This window comes from Centrocercus urophasianus, unplaced genomic scaffold (genome assembly GCF_019232065.1).
Source record: "Centrocercus urophasianus isolate 14NV4802_14NV808 unplaced genomic scaffold, USGS_Curo_1.0 seq_16, whole genome shotgun sequence".
Lineage (NCBI taxonomy): Eukaryota > Metazoa > Chordata > Aves > Galliformes > Phasianidae > Centrocercus > Centrocercus urophasianus.
In genome coordinates, this window is record NW_024884711.1 from 8,130,013 (window position 1) to 8,154,876 (window position 24,864).

Sequence of the window (24,864 nt, forward strand, 5' to 3'; positions counted from 1 at the left end):
AGATACAGGAAAAATTTCAGGAAGAGCAGTGAGGCAGTGGCACAGGTTGCCTTGGGAGGTGGTGCAGTCACCATCCCTGGAGGTGCTGAAGAACCGTTTTGAACTGAGGGACGTGGTCAGTGGGCATGGTAGGGTGGGTTGGCAGTTGGACCTGGTGATCTTATATGACTCTAGCATATAAGTTTTATACTGACTGAAAGATCTAGCTGCCAGGACCCTCTGACTGAGTTGCAGGCATTATTTGGTATCAGCTAAGCAACTGTTCGTGCCATAAAGCAGCTCAAGATGGCAGAGTGCAGATGTAGTTAAGAGACCTAATTCACTTTGTTAAAGAAACTATTTTTCTACTTTTCCTGGTTACCCCAGTGGACTGAGTTAAAATAGATCTGTTTGTGTCTTCAGGCTTTCTGGGAGAACTAACTTAATACTAGTTCCCAGCAATCAAGAAAGTGTCCTCTGTTATGTTCTTCAGCTAAATACTTTCTGTCTAGAGTTATTATCATATCAAAATATTACTTTGTCATCACTATTTGTCCACAGCTTTGCCATTCACTCCTGAAAAATCCAATCTAGTCTCCACAACCAACATTTCTCCTAAAACACTTTATGATTCTGGAAAACAATTTATCTTGAGAATTTCATAAAATAGCAGGAGCAAATGAGCAGATCAATTGCATGCATTCCTATCTGTAAGAACTTCTGGCACTTTAATACAACACAGTTTAATTTCCTCAAAATAAATATAGTTTTTTTCATAAAAGGTACCTTTTAATATTAAGAGTACTATAGTTGAATAATCTGAATGACATTTCTGATTCTGTTTCCAGCTCTTGTGAGTAACAGCAAACAGGAGGGAAGGTCTTTCTGACTAACAGTGTTCCCTGAATCCAGCTAGAGACTACCAGCAGTCGCTATTTACAGTATTAGAAGACAGATTTACATGCCCCAAATATTTTTCAAGTGCTAAATGAATTAGTCAATATTTAAAGGCCATATCTGATTAAATTTTTCCTTCAGTTGCCCTGCACACGTTTCTACTGCTATTTCGCACACATAGTACACAGTGGCAACCTGCTATTTCCACTGCTTGGTGCTGCACTCTCATTCCCATGAGAGTAGTTCCTGACCCAAGAACTTGCAGTTTAAAAGGTCACCAGAACATTCACATAGGTGTTGCTTTGAAAGACAACAGACATGAAACCTGAGGTGAGAGTTCAAACCAAGGTTTTAGGTTCATTGTATGAACTGCAGTTTTCATGCACATCAGGCATTCCTTTAGCATCTATTTTCACAGAAAAGAAGACACGGGCATTATGAAAATTGTTGGTGAACCACTGATTTCAGGCAGCTTTATGGTCACTTCGAAATCCACACATCCCCCTAGTGAAAGGACACGGTAAATGCAAAGAGCATGGTTGCTCATTCAGAAACAAGAGGTCAGCCCAGGTTGCAGGGCCAGGGACCATGCATGGGGCTGGGAACAAGGCTTCCCTCCTGCCGCAGGTCAGCACCTGAGAGCTGTGCCCATCACACATGCCTCACACCTTTGCCTCCTTTTATCATCTTAGCGGTGTCTTTGTTGGCTTTTGTCCTGCTATTTTTTTTTCTGGAGTTAACCAATACCAAAAAAAGCCATCACATTGCTCTGTGTGACCCCACACGTAGCCTCTCAGCAGTGCAGTGAGCCTGGCTGCACTGCAGGTTGCCAGGAGGCGGGTGAGTATTGACATCTACCTCCTTCCCACTCCACAGTTAGCCAAAGGGTAGGACAAGGATATCAGAAAACAGGCATCTGAAGAAGCGGTGTTAGAAATAAATACTGCACACAGTGTCCAGCCTTTTAAACAAGACAGAGATGCGTAATTCATCTGTCCATTTTAGCAAATACAGCCTCTAAAGTAAGGCAATACTGTGTGTTCATGGAAGTCTGCAATTAAACTAAAGTAAAATGTTAGCTAGAAATTCCCAAACAGGCTCACAACTAGAAATAATCGTTTGACTGTGGGTACACCTTTGAATTTGCTCAGTGGCTAGGAATGGCAAAATGGGAGGACCACAGAGTGTGTTTAAGTGGCAAAATGCTATGTGAAAATGAGATACAAAGGTTATTAGATCTTGTGAAGAGACACGGCAGCAAGTATATCCCTCCAAAGGTGGTGCTTTCCGCTCAGTTTGGCTTAGACATGATCAGCTGAATAATTTCAGGCATCATTCTTAGCCCACAGAAGGCAACAAACAAATTTCATGTGTGTTTTTTCAGATGCCTGAGTATGCAATACAAATGTGAACCATCACCTGGCTCTTTTCATGCTTCAAAACAGAATATGAAGAACAAACATATGCTGCAAGTAAAAATTGCTATTAAAGGCATTTATATCTACAAGAACAACTTTTTAAAAGTGTAAGTAAGATATTTACATTTATTTGTAATTTTACTACACAGCATAAACTACATGTAAGAATGCTTTTCCTGTAAATTCACGTGGACCAAGGAGGAGGTTCACTTGTTGGAATAATTCTGAGAATTCAGACTTATCACGTGGTTAATGTTAGATGGCTGACTTAGATGTCAAATTTAGCTGCAGGCAAGAAGTAATATTAGATCTTTTGAAGTTGTGTCGCTTCCCTCTTTTACTTACAGGTACAACTTGGGCTTTTGATTTCAGTCCATAGAAGCCCTTGTTCCTGTGTCAGGGCAAGCTGTGCTCTTAAACAGGTAAAAGCTTGACAGCTGGGCACAGGTTGAGTTTGAACAGAATTGCCAAGGCCATGTAACTTGTGGTTGATGACTTTCAGGCTCATTCCTTTCTAAGCCTTCTGTAAGGAATGCAACTTTTGTTAATAGCTGGTTGGTTTAAATAATTTTAATGGTAGATTTATGTGGATGTCAGGTCTTGATATTTTCCAAATGAATCAGTTACAATGGGAAGAACGGTGAGAAAACTAAACTAACCTCATTTTCCCTGTAGCACAGATGTATCTCATTAGCTTAAAAGACAATTGAAACTACAGACCATGTTTCTTCTCTAATTGTTCCAGTTTTCAACAATTCATTTCCAATATCTCAGATCTTAATTCCGACTTCTTGGAAGATGAACATTATATCCATCTTATCTTACAGATTGGTTACAGTTAATAAGATTTAACTAGCAAAAATGGGCAGGAGATATTACTTTGGTTTATTAATATTTCTGTGTGCCTCTGGAAGAACACAAGAGCGGTGTACCACATTCTTAATGCACAGTGCATTTTGGTAGCAAGAATACACAAAAATATTCTGTGCTCTAACAGTGCCTCTCCTGGTGTCCTTCTGAGCTGCAGTCTGATTATGAGCAACAAGGGCTCACAGCAGCTCAGCCAGCAGGCAGATTAATGCCAATCAGCACAGAGTGGAAGGAGCAATCTTGCTAGGAGGTCACAGCAGACAGGAAGGATGAAGTATTGTGGCCAGAATAAAAGATGTCTCCCATGATGCTCAGAAGGAAACAGAGGTCAGAATGCAGCTACTTTAGCTACGTGCTAATACTAAAGTAAGTAAAACTACCACTGAATCATACTGTCTCAGATGAAGCTGTATTTTTGCTTCCTTAAATGCAAATTCGTCAGACAAGCTCCAAGTTAAATTTGTTTTTATGCTTTTTGTGATCAGTGTTGGTTCCCCACTTAAAATGTTTCTAGCTATAGAGCAAGGAATTTTTTTCCTATCAGATCTGGATTAACTGAGAAGCCTGATATAATAACTAACACAGGTATGTGTTGGTTAAGCAGGGCAACTTTCCTAAATTTGAAGCATATGCAGTTATTTTTTTATGATGGTGGATATAAACAAAAAATTACTATTAGAAAAAAATTATTGCTAAAATCTGATCACCTTCATGCATCCTCTTGTTCTTTCAGCCTGCTCCAAGCTTCCAGCAAAGCATAGAGCAAGGCAGTACCAGCCAGCTCATTCAAATCCCTTCCACAAAGCTGAGGTTACTTTGCTGATGCCAGATTTCAGTGGCAAAATGGCAGACACAGGTCGAGCAGCAGTGTTACCACCAGAAGGGGACATACCTTTCCTTCCTCACTGCTTCCTCAGAAATCCAGTAACTTATTCAGGCTGCAAAGAGTAATGTCACTTCGCAGCTGCTATCCAGGGTGCCCTGATTTCAGGAAACTGTTAACACACTGAGGGCCTTCTGGCCACAAGGATCATAGAATGGCTTGATTGGAAGGGACCTCGAGGATCATGAATCTCCAATCCCCCTGCCACAAGCAGAGCCACCACCCTCCCCATTTAATACTAGACCAGGCTGCCCAGGGCCCCATCCAATCTGGCCTTGAACACCTCCAGGGACAGGGCATCCACAACCCCTCTGGGCAACCTCTTCCAGCACTTCACCAATCTTTAGATGAATAACTTCCCCTGATATCCAACCTAAATCTTTCCTCCCTCAACTTAAAACCATTTCCCCTTGTCCTACCCTTGTAAAGAGTGGGCTCCCCTCCTGTTCATAGGCTCCCTTTAGGTACTGGAAGGCTATAACTAGGTCATCTTGCAGCCTCTCTTCTTCAGGCTGAACAAGACCAGCTCCCTCAGCCTGTCTTTGTGGGGGAGGTGCTCCAGCCCCCAGCCATCTTTGTAGCCCTCCTCTGGACCATCTCCAGCAGCTCCCTGTCTTTCCTGTATTGGAGGCCCCAGTTAACAAGTGTAATTCCTATGAAAGCTCTCTGCTCACATGCATCTTCTCATAAGCTAGATATCCCCTGATAGCAAGTCCTGTCTGTAGCCCTACAGAAGAACTTGTAACCCACAACTCTGTCAGCAGTAGGACAAGATCTGGAACCTGACATCTCTTTCTGTGGACACTGACACTTACTAAAGACTAAGCCTAGTATCTCTTTTTTCTCCATGGATCATTTCTCATCTACGTGGATGTCTGTTTTCATGAAATATGCAGAAATGTAATATCTCTGTGGTCTCCATCCCAGCACAGTGAAATTTGGATGAAGTGGCACAATGTTCTGTACCTACTCAGCAGCCAGAGAGGAATGATTGAAATAAATGGGTACACATATGCCATGTGCAACACCAGCACTGCAGACAAGAAAAAAATTAACTGCCCTACTATTCTGACTTGTCCACTGAGCAGTGACACTGCTATTAATGTATAATCACTTACTGCCAGCCTTATTTCTAATAGAAAGCTTTTGAAAGAAATTCTGAAAGAGAATCTCTTTCCATAGTTTACCCTGGTTGTGCCAGTGGGTAATATTTAGAAACCAGCACATTAAAGCAGTTGTATGCTGCTTCTGTTGGAGGAAGTTTTATAATCAGTCAGTTGCTCAATTCAGTCAGCATGACTGAAAAAATCATTTCTCATCAACTGCAGAAGGTACTGTCATTGTTAGAGCGTAGTATTGTCACCAAAGAGAAAAGGGCAAGCAGCAATCATTTCCTAGATCTGCAGCTCAGGAAAAGTGCCATTCAAGTTCTGAAAACATACAGTAACTGCAAATACACTCCACAGGCTTAAAAGCAATACAATTGTAGAATGTATTGATGGATGTGGAATGATCTGATGATTATGGATGAAGTGTCCAAGGGGGAAAATAAATAAATAAATAAAGATACAGGAAGCTATTCTGACTGTAAGGCTCCACATTGTGTGTGTCAGCCACCTCAACATTATTAAGTGGACTTCAATGTAAGGCCTTAATGGCCCCAGTGTAAGAAACTGAAGCTAGGAGTCAGTCACTGAGGTTAGTTCAATGTCCAGCAGCAAGGTTAATTAGGATTTGGATTCTGGTTTGCCATTGGTCAGTGTCACCACCCAAAGTTCAAGGCTGTTGTAGTTTTTCTTCCTAAGAATACTGCTGAAGATGCCTTTGTGTTTTCTTCAGTCAATCTGAACCACAAAGAAGATCCCGTGACATTCTGTCTTCACCACACCACTCTTTCTTTTTAAGGGCAATTTTTTTTTTTTTTACTTTTCCCAGGTTATTTACTATTTTATTACGCTCTGCTTATTTCTTATTCCACCGCTACTGTTTCTAACTCCATGGCTTTTCTAGTGCTGATCCACCAAATTTCAATTTCTTCTCCTTTTTAAAATTTTTTTTTCATTCAGAAATCATATTTCCAAGTCCTTTTGGCAGTGAGATGGAGGTGTCACGTACTTGCTGGATTGCAGATGTCTTCCTCTTATGTTCAACATTTTTTTTCATCCAGCCACTAAAAGAAGCTGATTCTGAAGGCAGATTCAGAGGTAGGTGTGTGGCTGTGTACCATATAGCTAAAGCAAAGGTATGTTTTATTTAGATAATTTAAATATAATTTGAGAGTTAATTTGTATTCTCCTGTTTGATCGATTAACTTCTCTTCTGTACCTGTATTTTCCAAATTTCAAATTCCAGCTACTTAGTTTCTTAAACTCCAACCAGGAGATGGTTTGTTTCTTTTTTTTTTTTTTTTTCTTTTTAGAGAAAGAAATGAATGCAATGAAATTAATGAATTTTAACCTAAAGCAGCAATTCTCTCATGGGGACTTAAAACTGATTAGTGCCACTTTCTACAATGTTCAGATCAGAAATGAGCATGAAGATAGCTGGTCAAGCAGCATGATTACAAGTATGTATATATTTAATGCAAATGGCACAGATGACTTTCAAGCTTTGCAAAAGCTCTGTGTGAGAGGTCCTTATTCCTTTTAAGATCATTCTTTGCCAAAAACTGAAGCAGCACAAAATGTGCCAGAGGGAAACATTGATTCCACACAATCAATAATTTTGATTTTCGTGCTGTAATTCTATAATAAATTAGGAATCGGAGGATTTACCAAAAAAAGCCAGATGGTCCATTATGAAATACACCAGCTGTCCTTTCTCCTCCATGTCTCATTTTAAACTAGTGGAAAATGCAGTTACTTTAATCTACTCTGTACGGCCCTATAATAAAAGAAAAACCAGCAACCAAAATAATGGTTGAAATACCAGCCGCTCACTGCATTCACACAGTCTACCCTCATATGTCACACAGTGTAATTACTTTGCAAAGCAAATCACACATCTCCACTGAGGTACCTCTGCTTTCAACACCACAGCGGCTGTACATCAATTAATAGCTGTACTACTACTATATTTATTTCTAACAGTGTCAGCAGTAAGCTCTGGTTTCCAAGTGCATCCATTGGTATCCAAACACGACTGCTGTCTATCAGAGTTCACGGTGACAGTGCAGACAAACATCTTTTAGTATGAATCGAAGACAGTTTTAGAGAGTGGTGTATATATCTGGAAACACCGTAATTCAACTGGCAAGCAATAAACCTTTGTAACCAAAATGCCCATGTATTTGAATGGAAGGCAAGGAGGAAAGAAGTTGTTTAAAAATCACATTTGTGCTTAGTATCTTTGGGTGCTAACTTTGGAAAACCAATATAGAAAAGAATAATTCTTGGGGTTGTAGAAGGATACTTTTTTAGACACCCTGGACTAAAACTCTCCCCTATTTGGTTTTAGTTGTATTTCTTATGGGATTAATTTGGCATACTCTGGGAATGTAACAGACTATGCACATTATTCACATCTCAGCCTCAATTATTACAGCACAGATGAAAACTTCATGCTAAGGTTTCCTGGAGTTAACAAATCTATCCCTCAGCCAAGCATGAAGATGTAAGCAGTGCAAAAGGAAGCAGTCCAGTGGGATGTTTTTCACATTTCACAAGACAATTCATTTTTAAAATGTTTCCAGTTGCCTAAGAAGACTTAATTCCTGTTGCTAGGTGAGTGTATCAGTAATGTTTAAAATACAGCCCAGTAAAATTTGTGTGGGATTTACTCACCTATGTAGCTGTTATTTATGTGTTTCTAAATATCAGCCCTTCAAAAACTCAGGGAAAGCTGGTCGAACTTATCAGTGTTAGATCTGCAGCCACAACTTCTCCACACTGGTAATGTAAATAATGTTGTTGGGGAGGCTAATAAGCACAAGCACAAGCACAAACACTTGCTTCTCTTGCCCCATCCCTGGGGGCATTTGAGGCCAGGTGGATGGGGTCCTGGGCAGCCTGATCCTAGTGGTTGGCAACCTGGCTGTGGCAGGGGATTGGAACTCGATGATCTTGAAGGTCCCTTCCAACCCAAGCCATTCTATGATTCTCTGAGAGAAGGAAAAAACAGTAATTTCATAGACTTGACATAAATCGAGTCACATAAATTCCTTTGTCTCTCTTGGAAATTGACAGTCACCTCTGAGTATATCAGTTATTCTGAAAAAATATATTTAGACGCTAGGATTCCCTGTTTATTTTCATACACACAGTATCCAGTATTTCTGTGACTGTTAAAGTGTCTAGGATGAACAAGAAACTAGTGAAGCACAGAAACAGATAGCAAAAGCTGAACTAGCTTTAAAGTTTAGATATGGTAACGAAGCATACCACTTAAAAAACATAGGAGAGGCAAGCATTTATCTTTATTTCCAAATAAGACAGAATTTCAGAATATAAGTTTAAACACCTACTGTAGCATTACTAATTCAAATGTTCAAATGTGGAAATAACTCATTTCCCCCCTTAAGCTGTTTATTTAATTTTTAAGTCATTTATACTTTATTAATCTACAGTTTCAATAAATGTTTCGCACCGTTGGTTTTGTTTGTTTTTAATAGTATGACTTTGTATTAAATCTCTGCCTCTTACTTCAGGCATTTTTAAAAGACAGTTACCTTGATTCCACTCCGAAGGATAATTTTTATGCTACCTCTCCTTAGCAATATTTTTGACTGAATGCAATCTGTTTTTTAACATAATCCACAGCTGCTTCAGAACGTCCTTTCTGAGGCTCCAGTCTTTTTTTTCCAAAGGACTTTCATGAAGAATGTCTTTAATTAGTATTCATTTCAAGTACATTTTTATCCATTTCATAAAAATCTGGTCTGACTGAAGTTCTCATTACTGTAAATAACTGACTGGGTACTAAATCTCAAAAATGATACTAGAAAGCAATAAGCTAATTCAAATGCCGTTTTTCCAGATTCCCATTAATACTGCTTTTTGGTTCATTTTGTTGTATCGCTACTAAAATTACAGTCTATATGACTCACTGGAGATCGAGAAGGTTGAATTTTGCCAGTGATGAATGTTTTATCTAACAGGCACCCTGCAGCACACTCAAGATGGTAGGTGTTGCGCAGTTAGCCCAGGTCTTTACTGTCGCCAAGATCTGAAGCACAGCACCAAGCTGAAGGGAAAAAAGAAAAGCTAAAAATCCTATATTTTCTGCTTTGGTAAGTTTCCGTGTGTCACTCACTGACTTTTTTCTACTTCACCATATACATGCAATATAATGTTATAAGAAGAAAGTTTTCAAGCCTGTCTTTTATTTCACAGAATCGCAAAATCGTAGGAGTTGGAAGAGACCTCTGTGAATCATCTGGTGCAAATCCCTGCTGAAGCAAGATCCCTACAGTAGATTGCAGGAAAAGTCCAGGTGGGTCTTTGAGTATCTGCAGAGAAAGAAACTCCCCAATCTCTCTGGGCAGGCTGTTCCAGTGCTCGCAGTAAAGAAGTTCTTTTTCATTTTTATATGGAACTTAACTTACTCACTTTTGGAGAGGTTTGCCCATGACAACGTTCCTGTCATTATTTGGATAGTGATATGTTATCCCTATCTGTAGATGGAGATACAGGCTAATTTAACCACAGCTGTACTGCAGGCCAACGCTAGTTGGCTTGGACTCCAAGGACACCCATACTCTTCAAGTTCTTCCATTTTGCAGCACCATACTTCTAGAAAGGAGAGACACAACAAACTTCTTGGGGTTGGACTGGATGATCTCCAGAGGTTTTCTCCAACCCCTATAATTCTGTGACTCTTTTCTGTGCACAGATCCTGGGGATGATCCCCAGGCAGAAACAGACTGCTCCCTCGGATACTTTTTATGAACATCTATCTGCCTTTATGCTGATCCCACTGTTGGTGTTAAAGTGACACCTTCCTAAATTCTGGCATTTATGATTTTCCTAGCATTTTCCACAACAGCGTTTTGTAATATAATTTCTGTGTTCACATTCTCGCACAGTAAATGGTCCTGAAACTTTGTTGGCATCAATCTGTGTTGGAGATACTGCTACATTTGAAGCCTAAAAGTCAATTTTGTCTGTTTTCTGACTATACAGTCTGACTATTTCATCTACTTTGTCCCAAAATGCCTCATTTGAAATGCAAAGCCTATGTAAACTGCCAGTATGCAACCAAGTGCACCTCCCTCGTTAAAAGAGTTGGGATATCTGTTTGGTTTTTTTTTTTTTCCATTCAGGTCTGGACGACTTTGGCGTTTGCAGCCACCTGGTGTTTCAGAGGCACATCAGCCCCTGCCCTGCCCCAGCTCCCGCCCGGCGAAGGGGCGCTGCCGCCTTCCCACGCTCCTACGGCCTCGCCGGGCCTGGCAGGGGCGCGGCGGAGCCTCCCTCACGCCGCCCGGGCCTCCATGACGCGACGCGGCGCGGCTGGAGCCCGCTCTACTGCGTGAGCTGCTCGTCGCTGGCAGGAGGTGCTGGGCCTTGAGAGCCGGAGCAGTGAACTGAGAAGTGGCGAGGAACCCGCAGTGCGGGGAGGGGGTGGGAGGCGGCAGAGCCGGTGGTGCTGTTTGTCTGTGCGGCAGCAGGGAGGCGTGGGGTGGGAACTGGCTGGTGGCTGTGGGCTCGCAGGCTGTGCTTCTCTCGGGCCGGGCTCTGCTGCGGCAGGAGAAGGTTGTGCTCCCTTCCTGCTCGGGCCTGTATTTCTCAGGGCCCGGGCTAGGCAGCGTGCTGGTAGAGGTGTGCAGGTGTGTGGGGATTGCAGGGCTTGGTGGTGTCCCCCACAATGCCGCAGTTAAGATCTGGGAAGGTGGTCGGGGCTGAGACACTGCTTGCTCTCCGGGCTGCGGAGGTGGGGTGTGAGCTAGGGAAGCAGGTGATAGTCGAGCTGAGTCCTCAGCTGGCGCCAGAGAGGGAATCCGAGCAGCCCTCACCTTCACGTTCCCAACCTGCTGCACTCTCTGTAGATTCCTCTGAGCAGTTGACTTTTCTTCTGTCTGTGCAGAAGGAGCAAGCCAAGAGTAGGCAGAGGCCAGGTGGTAAGAAAAGCAAGGGGATACAGAGTAGGGTGTCTTCTGAAAGGAAGAATGATTCTGCTCTGCAGGTATCAGACAGTGCTGTGTGTGAAGGTGGGCAAGCAGCCATAGTGGCGGGAGCGTGTTTTGAAAAGACTGTAGGCAAAGAGACAGGACAAGGTCAGCAGTCGTTTTGCTTAGGAACTGACTTGCGGAAGACATTGTCAGGCAGCCCAGAAAGACCAAACCTCTCTGGTTTCCAGGAGAATACGCGACCCTCAGGAAAAAAACGCAAGCATTCCTATATGGAATTGAAATTGCAAATCCCAGCCTTGGAGGAGGATCTTGAGAGGACAGAGGGGCATAGTGTTGTTTCCTGTTTGTCAGAACCTGAGGTGCTGCAGCCTAGAAAGGGTGCGTGTAGCACTGAAATGAAAGGCACTGCCTCTTTAATGATACTGAATCTGCAAATCCCAGGTCTTAAGAGTTTGGGGACTGAGGAGTCTTTCTTGTCTGAACCAAAACCTCAGGAAGTGGTAGGTAACCCAGAGAGTGTGGATGGGTGTTCCTTAGAAAGGCTGAAAAAGCCAAAGAAGGGAGGAAAGAGAGACTTGATAAAGAAAGGCAGGCAGTCTTTGGTGAAATCAGAACTACAAGGGCCAGGACCTGCCCTGTTAGAGCTGTACACACAGTGTGTGGAGTCCAAGGAAAACTCTGCAAGTCTGACAGAGGAAGACTCATTGCCATTGCTATGTGTGCAGGGCTTAAGTGGCCAAGAACAATCAGAGATTGGAGGAGAGCAGCACAAGTGTTGCATCCAAGAACATCAGCTGAGCTCAGACCTTCAGAAAGGAGCAGATAGCAAGCAGGAATGTGGTAAGCATTTGTCCCCCATTGTAGAAGTACAGGTCTAGAATTTGGGCTTTCAGGACGAGAGATGGTGCTCAGTAAGATCTCATTAGAAACTAAAAATAGGAGATAATTTTATTTCTGCAGGTGGAAGTGACTTTGAGGGACAAAGTCATGCAGGCAGGAAAGAGTGGTGTGTATCCTGTCTTAAAGAGCCTGTTAACATGTCGCCAGTCATTTAGCTCTTATCTCTACACTTCTTGAGATAGGGACTTTAGGAAGGGGAAAGCTTTTTTGAAGTAGAAAAGTGGTCATTTAGCCCAAAAGAGAAGACCATGTTACCTGGGGGTGAATAGGGGAAGTAAGAGGTATCTGGAGCAGCAGGCCCTGAGTAAGCATTTTAGATTTTATTTTGTGATATTAAGAGGATGATATCAGCTGAACAGTTCTGGAATAGGGTTTAAAAAAATCTCCTTTTTTCAGGACAATTATCTGTAAGGCATTCTTGCTGTTTTAAAAATGAGTATATTCAAATGACAAACATTTGCTGCAGGTTACTAATAAATAATTAATCTAGATACCGTATCCTGAAAAAATGAGATATTAAAATTGTTTTACTTTGAAAATTGAGGTCTTAACAAAATTTTACCAATATGTTCTCAAGTTAATTCTTCGTATTTTTGCATTTACGGTTTACAGAATCTGTATTTGCTCTCAAGTAAAAAGTATTTTACGAAATTGCAAGTCCTGGAATTTTCTTGGATCTGGGACAGTCTTAAGCATTTAATCAGACTATGTATCTGAAATAAATGGTTGTATTACTATGTTTATAAGCTTTTCTATTACAGAGAATGTACTGTGTAAACAAAAGATTTGTAAGGCTGATTGTGCAAATGCCATAAGCATTTTCTTGGCAGACTTGCTGTAATTGGTTTCCACCCATTTTAAATATGCAGCTTCCATTGACCTTTCAACATCGTCAGGTTCTGTTGTTTATCTGTAGTTTTCTGAAGACAACATAATTTGATACTTTTAAGGCTGCTAACAGTGCTTACTTAAAGAAAAAAAGTGGTGAAATGCAACTGAAATGTTTTTGCCTTATGCAGTGTTATGCTCTTTACTAACCTTGACTGTTTTTTGTTCTTTTTGTACAATTCTGCAATAAGGTTGTTGTTTTTTTCCCTTAGCATGCTCTTTAATGAGATTGCTTTGTTTCTGAGCAGCAAAGAAAAAACAGAAAAAAAATAAACAAAACTCAGGTGTACAAGCTGTGAAGAAGTGTATGGCAAATCACTTAATGAGATCAGAAAATCCCTGCGAAAAGGAATCTCACTTCTTGGAATCTCCTGCAGTTGATGCATTAAGTGGGACACAAAGCAGTATTTTTCTGTGTCATCCTGAAGCTAAAAAGTCTGGTGTACAATTTAAAAAAAGGAAACCCAGAACTGATTCTATCACATGCTTGCAGAATCTTAGCCTAACTGCAGCTGAAAAAGTGATAAATGCAGAACATGCTGATACAGAGAATAGTGGAAACAGCCTAAACAGCTGTAATAACTTGCTTGATGTAACAAGAAAGAATCCATTTGTAAGATTGGAGGCCTGTAGTTGCATCGATACATTGGTAAAATCTTCAGTGAATGGAGGTATCAGCACCTTTAATGTAAGAGGATGCTTCCATAAAGCCCAGGATGAGAGGATTTCCAGTAGTCCTGGTGATAAAGAACAGAGCGATATAAATTGCAGCACTAATAGAATGCAAAATGAGAGATCAGTCATAAAAGATAGGTTAGTGTTTAATAAAGAAGCAAAAGCTCAGCATAAAGGGCATTTTTTGTGCAACCAGAGTAAAAGCAGTAAGTTCTCAAGTGAAAAAAAATGTAATGCTGTTAGAATGAGTAGAAAAAAGATGAAAATCACTGAGATGTCAGCCATGCAGACTGTTTTCCCAAATGTCAATAATGAATGCAGTAAGTGTGAGTTACCAGCAGAAGCTGCAGTTGCCTCTTCAGACTCCTCTGCAACCTTAGGACTAAATAATAAAGAAACAGCTCTGTCAGATTTGTATGATTGTGCATCTCATCTACGTACAGAAAGCAATACTTGTGAAGCACAAAAGAGTAGAAAGAATAGGAGAAAGAAGAGTACTAAATTACTTGCATTTGGAGATGGCTGTGAGAAGACATCTGATCTGTCGACAGTAGCAGAAAGAGAAGATTCAAACACTGTGGCATCACAGTGCTATTCTCCTACTTCAGGTAGCCCGAGAGCACTAACTCATGCCCGTAATGTTTCTAATCATCACAACAGCATGATGGGTGAAAAATTAAATAAAGTTAAGAAGAATTTGCAGCAGTTTACCTGTCAAAGAGCAATACCTATGACTGGCATACATGTTTGGCCTATTGAATCTTGTGCCAGGACTTCTGGATGGGTCCCTGAAAGTCGTTGGTCTGTCTCAGAAGGAAAAATAATTTTAAGTCCAGTCTTTGCAGAGCCCTCTGATGAAAGCAGTGTCAAAACTGTAAGAAACAGTTCTGTGACAGGGAATTTGAGACAGTTGGTTTTGCATACATCGTTGGCAGAAGTTAACAAAGAACCTGCACATAAAATAACGGATCTAAGTGCTGACTGTCTAACTTCAGTTGAAATCTCAGAATCCTCTTCTGTGGGTATTTATGAGACTTGTAGAATGAGCAATGAAAATGTGGAATCACCAGTTAATATGGTTAAAAGTGCTGTGTCTTTTAACCCTGATGATATGCAAGAAAATAAAGCAACCTCAAATTTTACAAGTGCAAAAGATAAAGGAACTGAAACAAAGAGAAACCCGTCTGTGGCAGACCAGAATAGTGCGTCTAAAGGAAAACGAAGCAGAGTCAACTTAGACCATAAAGCAGCAGTTGTGAACCAGATGCTTTCTGAATTAGAACAAACAACAGTACTAAACACCAGAAACCTGACAAATTTCAAAATACCTTTACGCAGAAACAAACCTGAACCTGGGACATTGGAACCTGTCAGTTCGTTTGAGAGTAAAACCTGTAGTCTACCAGGGCTTGATAGCACTAGTGTTTCAGGAAGTCAGAAAAGAGATGAGAAGACTACCTTGATGAAGGTGAAGCAGCAGCCTCTTCCTGTAGTAAGTGATGCTGTATCTACAGCTTCCATGAAGAAAGAAGCTGATGAGGTGAACAGTAAGGACTTTCGGCACAATGGCTCTGAAAAGCTTTCAGATGAGATGTCCACACTCCCTGATCCTGTCTTTTTATACCCATGTCCTCTTGAGAGACAGATAGAATCATCTTCACCTGATTTCTGTGGTACTGATTTTGTATGGAAATCAGAGGTTTCCTGTCATTCAGGGGGTGCAGTTGACCACCGTGTTGCATTAGAAATACATGATGACGGCAAATCAAAAGTCAATCTTCCACAACACAAAAGTGAAAAGTTTCCAGATGTTCTTGAAGCTTACAACAAAGATGTTCTTGTCATTGATGTGATCCAGGATGACCCTGATCTTTTTGGAACCAGTGGTGAAGAGGAGTTTACAGTCACAGACAGTAAAAATTGTCCTGCAAAGGCATGCTGTTCTAGCATCTTCATTAAAGAGGAAAAGCAATATCCCGAGTGTGCTGTTACTTCAGAAAACAGTCATTCAGTAAATGGTAATTTTAGGTATGCTTATTGTTCTGCTTTATGACAATAATGCTAAGTACTTTAACCTCGTATTGATACACTTTGGTTGTAGTTGTCAGGCTTCCTAGGTGTCAAAGCTTGATTGTGGTACAGTAGTTTTCTGAGTGAAAATAAATTTTTCTGGTTTGGTTTTGTTTTGGTTTGTTTGTTTTAAAGAACTAGGATAAACTCTGAATGGAAGGAATACCTAATCCTCAAGCATTGGTATAGATGAAATGAAGTATGAAATACAAACAAAGCTGATTATTAATGATAATTGTCTTAATAACTAATTATTTTTGAGTATCTGACTTAAGCAGTATCCCTTTGAGAGTAGATTTTACATGTAAATTTGTACAGTATTTGTCTTTTTTCTAGGTGTAGCATATTCTTTTACTGAGTCTGTATGAGTAAGCAACTGTCTCCACAGTAGCGTTCCATTCTCAGTTTCTCTATCCACACTTCTCTTCTACAATCACACATGTGAATAATTCTCAAATGTGTAATTTGGCTGACGTGTTGCAGTTATTTGTGATCCTTCATTCACCAAGTGTCTAATATGCATTTGTAGGCATTTGTGTTTTTCTGGATTTTGAAGTGATAATAAAAGTCATGGGGGTGCGGTAACAAGCTTTTATAAATCAAGCCATAGTGCTTTGTGAGATAGGCCTTCCAGTATGTGAAGGAGCCTACAGGAAAGCTAGGGAGAGGTTTTCTATAAAGATATGTAACAACAGGACAAGGGGAAATAGCATTTGACTGAAGAGGATAAATATAGGTATCAGGAAGAAATTCTCTACTGTGAGGGTGGTGAGACACCAGAATAGAGTTTGTGGATACCTCTTCCCTGGAAGCATTCAAGACCAGGCTGGTTGGGGCTGTGAGCAGCCTGGCCTAGAGGGAGGTGTCCCTGCCCATAGCAGGGGGTTGGAGCTAGATGATATTTAAGGTCCCTTCCAACCCAAACCATTCTACGATTCCATTCTGTGATTAACTCATCAACTCTGTAGCCTTGTTTTCTCTCTAAGCTCCGATACTTTTCTTTGATGAAGGAATTTCAAGATTAAATTCTTTAGGTAGAAACTACACAAGAATTTCATCTGAAAATTAGGGGGTTTTATTGATGGGTGTTTTATTTTCTTTCTCTGTGCTTTCTGAGTAGCTTTAGGTTATCTTTATTTTAAACGCTAATTTAACTTTTTCCAATGTTGCACCATCTAATAACTGCATTTGTTTTTTTCTGTGTGTCTCTGCACTTCTTTTCCTGTCACTAAGCTCACAAGAGAGAGCAAGGAAATCAGTGTGCCAACCAGTTTTCTAGACATGAGAATATTAAGCTTCTTTTTTTAATATAAAAATACTTCTGCTTAAGCAAACCTGTGAAGAGCAGTATTCAGATGATATGTCTTTAGTAGGAGCATCCAACTTCTTAAGAAATAGTTAGGCTGTGTCATAGTAAATTTGTTAGTATGAGTATTCCCTTTGGGAACAAGGCGACTACCTCTGACAGAGCGTCAGCACCCTTTCTTGCTTTTAGGACACTTCTGCTTTTTACTTTCCTCCTTTCAAGTAAAACTCCCAAAATTTAATCCTTTTTCAAATGCAGAGTAGCAAACTGAGCTACGCTGGTTAGCACAGCTTGTGCTGTAAGGAGATTTGTTTAAATTTAATCAGCAGCAGCATGCAAGATCATGCTGCATTCACTACTCAAACTCTGACTACCGAGTCTGTCCTCATTTCCAGAACTCTAAAATGCATTGACTTCTTAAGGTTCTGTCAGTGCTCTTAGATTTCTCAAGCTGGTGATAGATGCAACATGCTGTATGTGATGGAGGCACCTTCTTGACAACATCTTACGATGTGGCTCTCGTAAATGTTCCACACTACGCAGCAAAATTTGGTAAAGATTTGGAAATGGCTTCTGACCTGAACATGAAGATTTCAGGCTCTTGACTCTGTTATATATTTTCCATTTAAAAAAAAAAAAAAAAAAAAAAAAAAGTTTGTGATGGTGATAGCTTTCAGAAACTATCTGCACTGTGATTTGAAAGAAGAATAGTTGTTATAAGCAAAATCACTCAACCTCTGCGTTTCTAATAAATGCATGGGAGAGAAAGGAAAAAGCTTACAGAGAACCTGATTCTGAGAAGAATCCCTCCTATCTCTGCAGACTTGCTGGGGCATAGTTAAAATCTCCTTCTTAGTAATTTTTATAGACCTATGTAGGTATTTGTACCTCAGTGTTGCATAGTTCAAAGTTGCACATACTGGGGAACTGTTGTTTTCATAGGTTCTTGCAAATTGCCATTCTTTTTTCCAACTATTCTTTAAAATAAGTGAGCGAAGTATCTTTCTGCAAACAGAAGTTTTTCTTGCTGCCTTTAGGATTCATTGCTATGCAAAATATCTTGAATGTAAAATTACTACAAATGACATTTCTTTATTTCAAGCTCATGAATTGGTTTGTTAGTACGCTCTTTCAATAATGTACTGTACAGAAGAGATTCCCTTTTTCAATACTTTAAGCAAAGGTGAAAGGAGGTGATGAGATTTTAGATTTGGGACTTGGAAATGTCTTAGCTTTTCTTAGTGTATTTACATGTACTTTTATGGGAATAAGCATAGAACAGCCAAAAGAGATTTAAGAACACTCTAATGAGCGTGGTGTGTTGTAAGTAAGGATCTGTCCATAGCTAAAAGCGTTAGTGAGAACTTTAATTGTACAGAACTAGTTAGATTAATTCTGTTTTGCAAGATGAGAATGTTAAGTATACCTTTTGTTCGAAACAGAGACATTAATATACAAGAATCTGGAAAGTTGAATGATGCTGAAAATTCATGGGATTTGATGCTAAAAGGTAAGCGTTTTTAGAAGTTTTTGAACGTGAAATCAAGGAGAAAGTAACCACGAAGATATTCAGGGGGAAAACCTAGGATTTATACTTTCCATATAAAATGAGAGTGTGTCAGCTAATAACGTCTTTTATTGTAACAGTGATTTCCCAGTTACATGAAACGCAGGCCTTTTGAAATGATACGAATCTCTTTCAAGAACATCGTTTTCTGTGATTCCTGTCTGTTGATTGTACTCTTTTGACATGCCTTGCTCTTTAACCAAAAATTTCTGTTAGTTGATTAGACAGTAGTAGGACACTGAGTGTTTTCATATTAGTTAAGTTCGTGTTGAAGGAGTAAGTTTGGGTAGAAGTAGTATCCTGGAGAAAAAGGAGTGAATTTTTCCTTGGGAATAGTGAGAGGAGAAAAGATTTAATATCTTAGTGATTAAAAGGCAAAAATGAAAGGTAATGAGGGGTAAGAGCTCAGACACCAACACCTCTGAGGAGAAGTAGGGAGCAAGTCTACAGCTAGAGACCTCTTATCTTGTAAATAGGGTACATATGGTGGCATCTGCAGAATTAAGGTGATGGAAACCAAACCTGGAAGCAGGTCCTGTGCTATTCAGTAACTTCTGTGTTTGTTTAAACTAATTGTTGTTTTACATCATAGTCAAGTAAAATTAGAAGCCAAAAAATTTTAAGTCGTCTTGTGCTGAAAACAAAGAAATAGATCAAGCAGCTCCTGCTTCCCAGGTCTGATTAATGTAGCATTTCGTCATGCACTTAAGTACCCTCATTCATATCAACCTATGCTAGATGTATGACTTCTTAAAAGACAAATGACCTGTACAGAACAAAAAAAGATGACTGATAGTGGTCATCGCTGGCAACTTACATGTTCATTTGGAAATACATTTTACTTCATTGGTGCATTGTGTTACACAGGGATGTCATGGCTGGTTGTCTGAGTGGCTTCACAGTGTATGAATGGCAACAAATACTGCAGTTAGGGTTGAGCAATCTGGATGACGTCAGTCATCTTTGTCTTTCAAGTGTAAATGTTATGTACACTGTCTTCTTGCTGATGTGTATCAATGATGATACAGACTGGTGACGGTGATCCAATGAAACAAAGAATTTTTTTCTAATGGAAAGCTCTTTTATTGTGTGTAAAGAGCTGCTTCAGAAAACTGTACTCAGTTGTTCCTTTCATTTCCTGCAGCGCTTACAGAAGGTTCTGACATTTCCTGGCATTGAATACTCCTTACATGAATTTTGAGTTTTTGATAGCTGCCTGTATTTACTGCCGAGTTGCATTGTGTCATTACAATTAACTTATCCCTTTCTCCAGTAAAGACTTAAGTCATTATTTGCTTAGCAAATTGCTATATATAGCTTGGGCTGTTCTCTAACAATAAATCTTAACTGAGTTTATTTTTAAAATACTGAATTAAATGTGATATAAATAAACCTGTTGTATTATTCTGCAGTTACTACTGTAGAATGTACAGCCTACAGCCCAATTGGAATTTTAATTGCAGATTCAGTTTAATATTTATTTGACAGGGCTCATGCTTTAAGTGGAATAATTTTACATACAAATTTTGCATTTACAATGTCCTACAGGTTCTTAAATGTCATTGTATTAAGTTTTTAAAATACGTAGGAGAATAAATTTTGTCTAGGTTATAGTATGGGAAACAGACGATGTGTTTGTGCATTCTCAGCTTCAGATATTAAAACCCACAATTCCTCCAGTGGAAACAGTCCTATGCGAAGTTTTACTGAGGACTCTTTTGAAGATGGACAACTAACAGAACTGGATGAACTTCTAAAGAGTTTTGAACTAGTTGAAAAGGTACTGAGAAATTATGCTTTGTCACTGAACAGTTTAAGAAATCCGTGTATTTGGGCGGTTGTTATTGCTGATGCTGTTTCATCAACGCTTTTAGATTCCTGTAATGAAAGGAATATTATTTTCAGAGTGTTACGATTACTACGTGCTATTGACATTTACATTTTTGCTTGATGGAACTTAATTTTCTTAACCTGTCATTAATAACCTGTCATCAAATTTGATATGAAACAACATGTTGTCATCTCAGTTTTTACAGTAATTCTGTTTGGAAGGGACTGTTCCAATGGACACACAGACACTTCTGTGCGTAAGTGACATACCATAAAAGCTGATGTCAAATATTTCTCACCACACAGTCTTGGAAGAATGGGGTGGTGTTTGAAAGCTGGGGAGCTACGCAGCCATCCTGCATCTCAGAAGTGTTCTGTGGTTGATTACTGGGGCAAACCTTCCATGACATTCACTTACTGATTTCCTGGCAATCTGCGGGAGCGTTAAGCAATTTTCATGCTCAGTGACGTTATTTGACCTTTCTACCTTCTATCACCTCCTTCTTCTAGATAAGCTGCCTAGGATTTTTTTAAGAGTTGCTGAAGTTTTATGGTATTTACTTATTTGATAATGGATTAAAATTTGCATTTCACTGCCGCTCAGACACAGGTGCTGATAGTGTCTGTCATTTTCCACTACTTCTGGAGTGGGTAATGGTCTTAACTGGGTAAGTTAAACTGCAAAGTACAGATGGCTGAAGATTGGTAAGTGCACAAGTGAGGTAATCAAACAATAAAGAATTGATTTCCTTGGTAAAATCGATGTTTAAAAGAGGAATATAAATGTTTTCCTTCAGCAAATGGAGTTGGCACTCATAAAGTCTGATTCATAAAGTGAACAGCACTCTTTTTTCCCCTACTCTTAGAAAGGATACTAAGGGCTGTCAAATGGTACAGGTTATTGATTAAGAAGTACTTGTTGCAGTTCTGCCAGGCCACTCCAAAGATGGGCTATTTCATAGTGTTAAGGCTTTATAAAGTCAGCATCCCAGTATTTTGTTTTTCAGTGCTTTGAGATTAGCTGTAGGTATTTTCCAAACCTCAGACTTAACCAAACTCAAACCATAAAGGTTTATTTTAAATATCTTCACAGTTCAAGTTTGCAGATGGAGTGGCTGCTGTGGAACCAAGAGAAAAAAGCGAAGCTGGAAAAAGGTACATGTACTGTGTCCTTAAGGTAACATGATGTTTCCTAGTCACTCTACAAATGGAATGTGATATTTTTACCAGTACACTGTCGTCATTTTAATTAATGTTTTCTGTTATGTAAGAAAATAAAAGTGAAATAATATAATTTCTGTGCGCTAACTACAAGTTTATACCAGTATTCTAGTTAAAGCCTAACAGGACAACAGAAGATATTTTGTCCTCCAGCAGCTACCTAAATTTATTCCCTTTATGCCAGAGTCTCACTTGTTCTGGCATCTCTGTATGAGTGCAATATGAGATGGATATATCTTCAGCCACAATAGTACTTGCTAGAATTCAATAAAAATAACACTTTCATTTCTATATCTCTTTGAACTTGACAGAATTCATAAGAGGATTTAAAGATTTCATTCAAATTCAGGCTGACAAATACCTGAATGGAAAAGACACTTAAAAATATGGCATGTGGAGTTAAGCATGTGCTTAACTGTTATGTCAGCTTCAAGTGGTGCTTACACCATTTACTGTATGTATGACTTGCATATGTACAATTCAGAATCCTTCAGTTGCAACCTCCATTCAGCGTCAGTGGAAAGAAATGAAGCAGAAGATGACTTTGTAGAAAAAAATATCAAAGTTATACTTAAATTATGGAATATTCCGGTAATCAAAAGAGAAATTGAATCATAGACATTTCAGAGTAATTTTCGCAAGTAGTCAAAGAACTTTAGCATAGAGTATTGCTTTTTTCCAGCACCACTCACATTTCTGTGACTGAAGTCTGTCACAGAGTGCATTAAATGGAAAATGCTGCATCTATTCATTAATCAGCTGGAAGCTCCAAGCTCCTCCTTCTGTTTAAGTGTTTCAGATTTCCTTTATAGCATATATGGCTCTTTGTGCTACAGAAAAAGTAGATTATGCTGGATAAAAAAGTTTGTGCAAGGGATACCACAGTAATTCATTTCATTCCTTAACAGAGCATTAGAGCTAAGATGTGCTGTCATAGTTGAAACGCAACACTCTGTGCTTAGAGAAGGGACGTTTAATCCTTCATTGGGAGTAAAACTGTTTTCTCTAGTTTTACTGGAAAACATTACCATTGCAAAATTTCATCTGGAAGAAAACACAGTTGTTATTCCTCGTTAACAAACTCTGCTTCTAATGGTGACTTCAGTTCAGTAAGCAAACAGATTGTACAGCTATACAGTGTAGAGTTCTTGGCAAAATTATGTGTAGTTTGATGTCAAGATTAAAAAGAGCTGAGACTGCTATCCTGAAGGTGGGCTGCTGTTAAAATCCTGTTTTTTCAGCTCTAAGGCTGGCATGACAGAGATAGGCTAAAAAACATTTTATGCGGTGATTGCAAAATTCTGGGCCACTAGGTGCACACACCTTGTTTTCCCTCTGGTGGGGAATAATAGTCTGTGCTGACTGAAAGAAAGATTGCTATTGAGGAATTTGGACGTGGTGGATGCAATTTATTGTCATCTGCATTAGCATTTTTCCTAAAACTGTATTAAAAACTGTGCAGATCAGGAACAGTTTCAGTTACCCTGGCTAAGAGCTACTAAATAAATGGAGTGTGACCCTCACAGAAAACAGCAAGTCAGTTTCTTTCTCCAAACAGCAAGCATGATGTGGTGTCATTTGTACTTAGCCTAAATTATTAACTGAAGGGGGAGAAATCTGATTAAAGAGCTTTTTTTTTTCTATGGCTTTATTTACAGATAAGAAAGAGATCATTAAGCATTTTGCTAGCAATATTTGTATTGGAAATATTTTGGAAAACAAAACATCTTGAAAATCTAATTACCTAGGATATAAATGTTGGAGAATAAAGGCAGAATAGGTTTTGAGTTCTCTTGAATACAGTCGATTATTAGGAAAGAAAATGGTTGGCTCTTCAAATGTTCTGTGGATTACTTCTTTGTCAGATATTATATGTAACAGACTACTGAAAAGTAGAGCTTCTTCAGAGGTGGCAGAAATCGTCTCAAACTTCCTGTCAGCTAAGTGAGAAGAAAAAAAAAAAGTGATTCATGTGTGCCCTTCCTACTCACAGAATTTTATGTAATTACACTCCAGAACAGAATAATCTCAGCTGATACTATAATGAGGTTGGACCAAGCTGTGGGAGTAATGAAAGTAAAGTTGTTGGGACTGCCAGCCATTCAACTTTACTGTGAATTTTTTAGTGTCACTTCAATTCTTGGAGAAATTGTCATTTTTTATGCACTTAATACCTCCTTATATTTGTTTATGATATGGAAGAAGCACCTTTTGTAATTTGGCTATATTTGTTTTTTAATGCTCAACAGTGACTGTAAATACAGAGATCTTGTGAGCTGTGAACTGCTCTCAGAATTGCCAATGCATGCCGCGAACGTGAGCGACTTCAGTGAAAGTGTGGTGCAGAAACCCTGGAAGAATGGTACTGTGTGCTCTATTGAGAAAAGCTCCAAAATTTATTTTGATGTGTGTTACTTACCTACAAAATTGTAAGGATTTTTTTTTTTTTCAGTTTCCAAAGTCATTTTTTGTTAATTGTGCATCTGGAAGCATAAATGTAAGCTCTCATGATAGACTGATATTTTGTTTATTGAGTTGTTCACTTGTTTCTTGTTTGGGATTTTTTAACCATTTTCTTATTTGGTAGGGTCAGATATCAATCATCTTATCTTGCTGTTTATAGTCTTCAAATACTTTAATTGAACAATAATGTCTGCATTCTTAGGATTTTGACAGATTGTGTATGAACCATGTTATTAGCAAGTAACTTATTTTTCTTTATTTATGGTCAGAGAATGTGACAACAGGTTTTCTTGATTGATTACTATCTGTCAGCACTTCTTGGCAAAGGAGTTTGCCCACCTTGCCAACGATCAAAAATTTCTTGTTTCTGCCAACTCAAATGTTTGTGAAGCATTTACTAAATTGGATCAAGGAAATGATCTAGAATTAATAAGCAGCATTTAATTTTGACCTAGTATATTTCATGACTGGGGCAGTGTACTACTGAAGTGTTTCTGCTAATAGAGAAATCATAATTCAGTGCAGCTGTAGTCATGGTTTCCTTCTCTTTTCTCTGCACATGAGAACTGTGATGTTTAGCCTTACATAAACATGTAGTTTTATTTGGCACACAGGATGAAGGAAAACAGGACTGTTTATGGACAGATATGCATTTTGTTCCTTTGCAGCACCTGTTTTGGGGTATTATGTTTTCAGAATTATTGGTTAATATGGATATTTATAAATCTGGATTTTTAGAATTGAGATTGGTGTCAGACATACTTGTTTAATTTCAGATTATACTGCCAGCCTGAGCTTTTAGAGTGATTTTATCATCTTACCAGTATT

The 24,864-nt window shown here is 39.2% G+C and overlaps 1 protein-coding gene across 1 annotated transcript in view; it reads left to right on the plus strand.

The window, feature by feature from the left end:
* Positions 1-10,851: 10,851 nt before the first annotated feature.
* Positions 10,852-24,864, plus strand: part of TOPAZ1 (testis and ovary specific TOPAZ 1) — a 41,378-nt gene continuing 27,365 nt past the window's right edge. Inside the window, exons 1-6 of the mRNA XM_042817478.1 lie at positions 10,852-11,953; positions 13,150-15,607; positions 18,398-18,465; positions 20,172-20,302; positions 21,446-21,507; positions 23,823-23,935. Of these exons, the coding sequence (XP_042673412.1) occupies positions 10,852-11,953; positions 13,150-15,607; positions 18,398-18,465; positions 20,172-20,302; positions 21,446-21,507; positions 23,823-23,935 (3,934 nt within the window). The remainder of the gene's footprint in view (positions 11,954-13,149; positions 15,608-18,397; positions 18,466-20,171; positions 20,303-21,445; positions 21,508-23,822; positions 23,936-24,864) is intronic.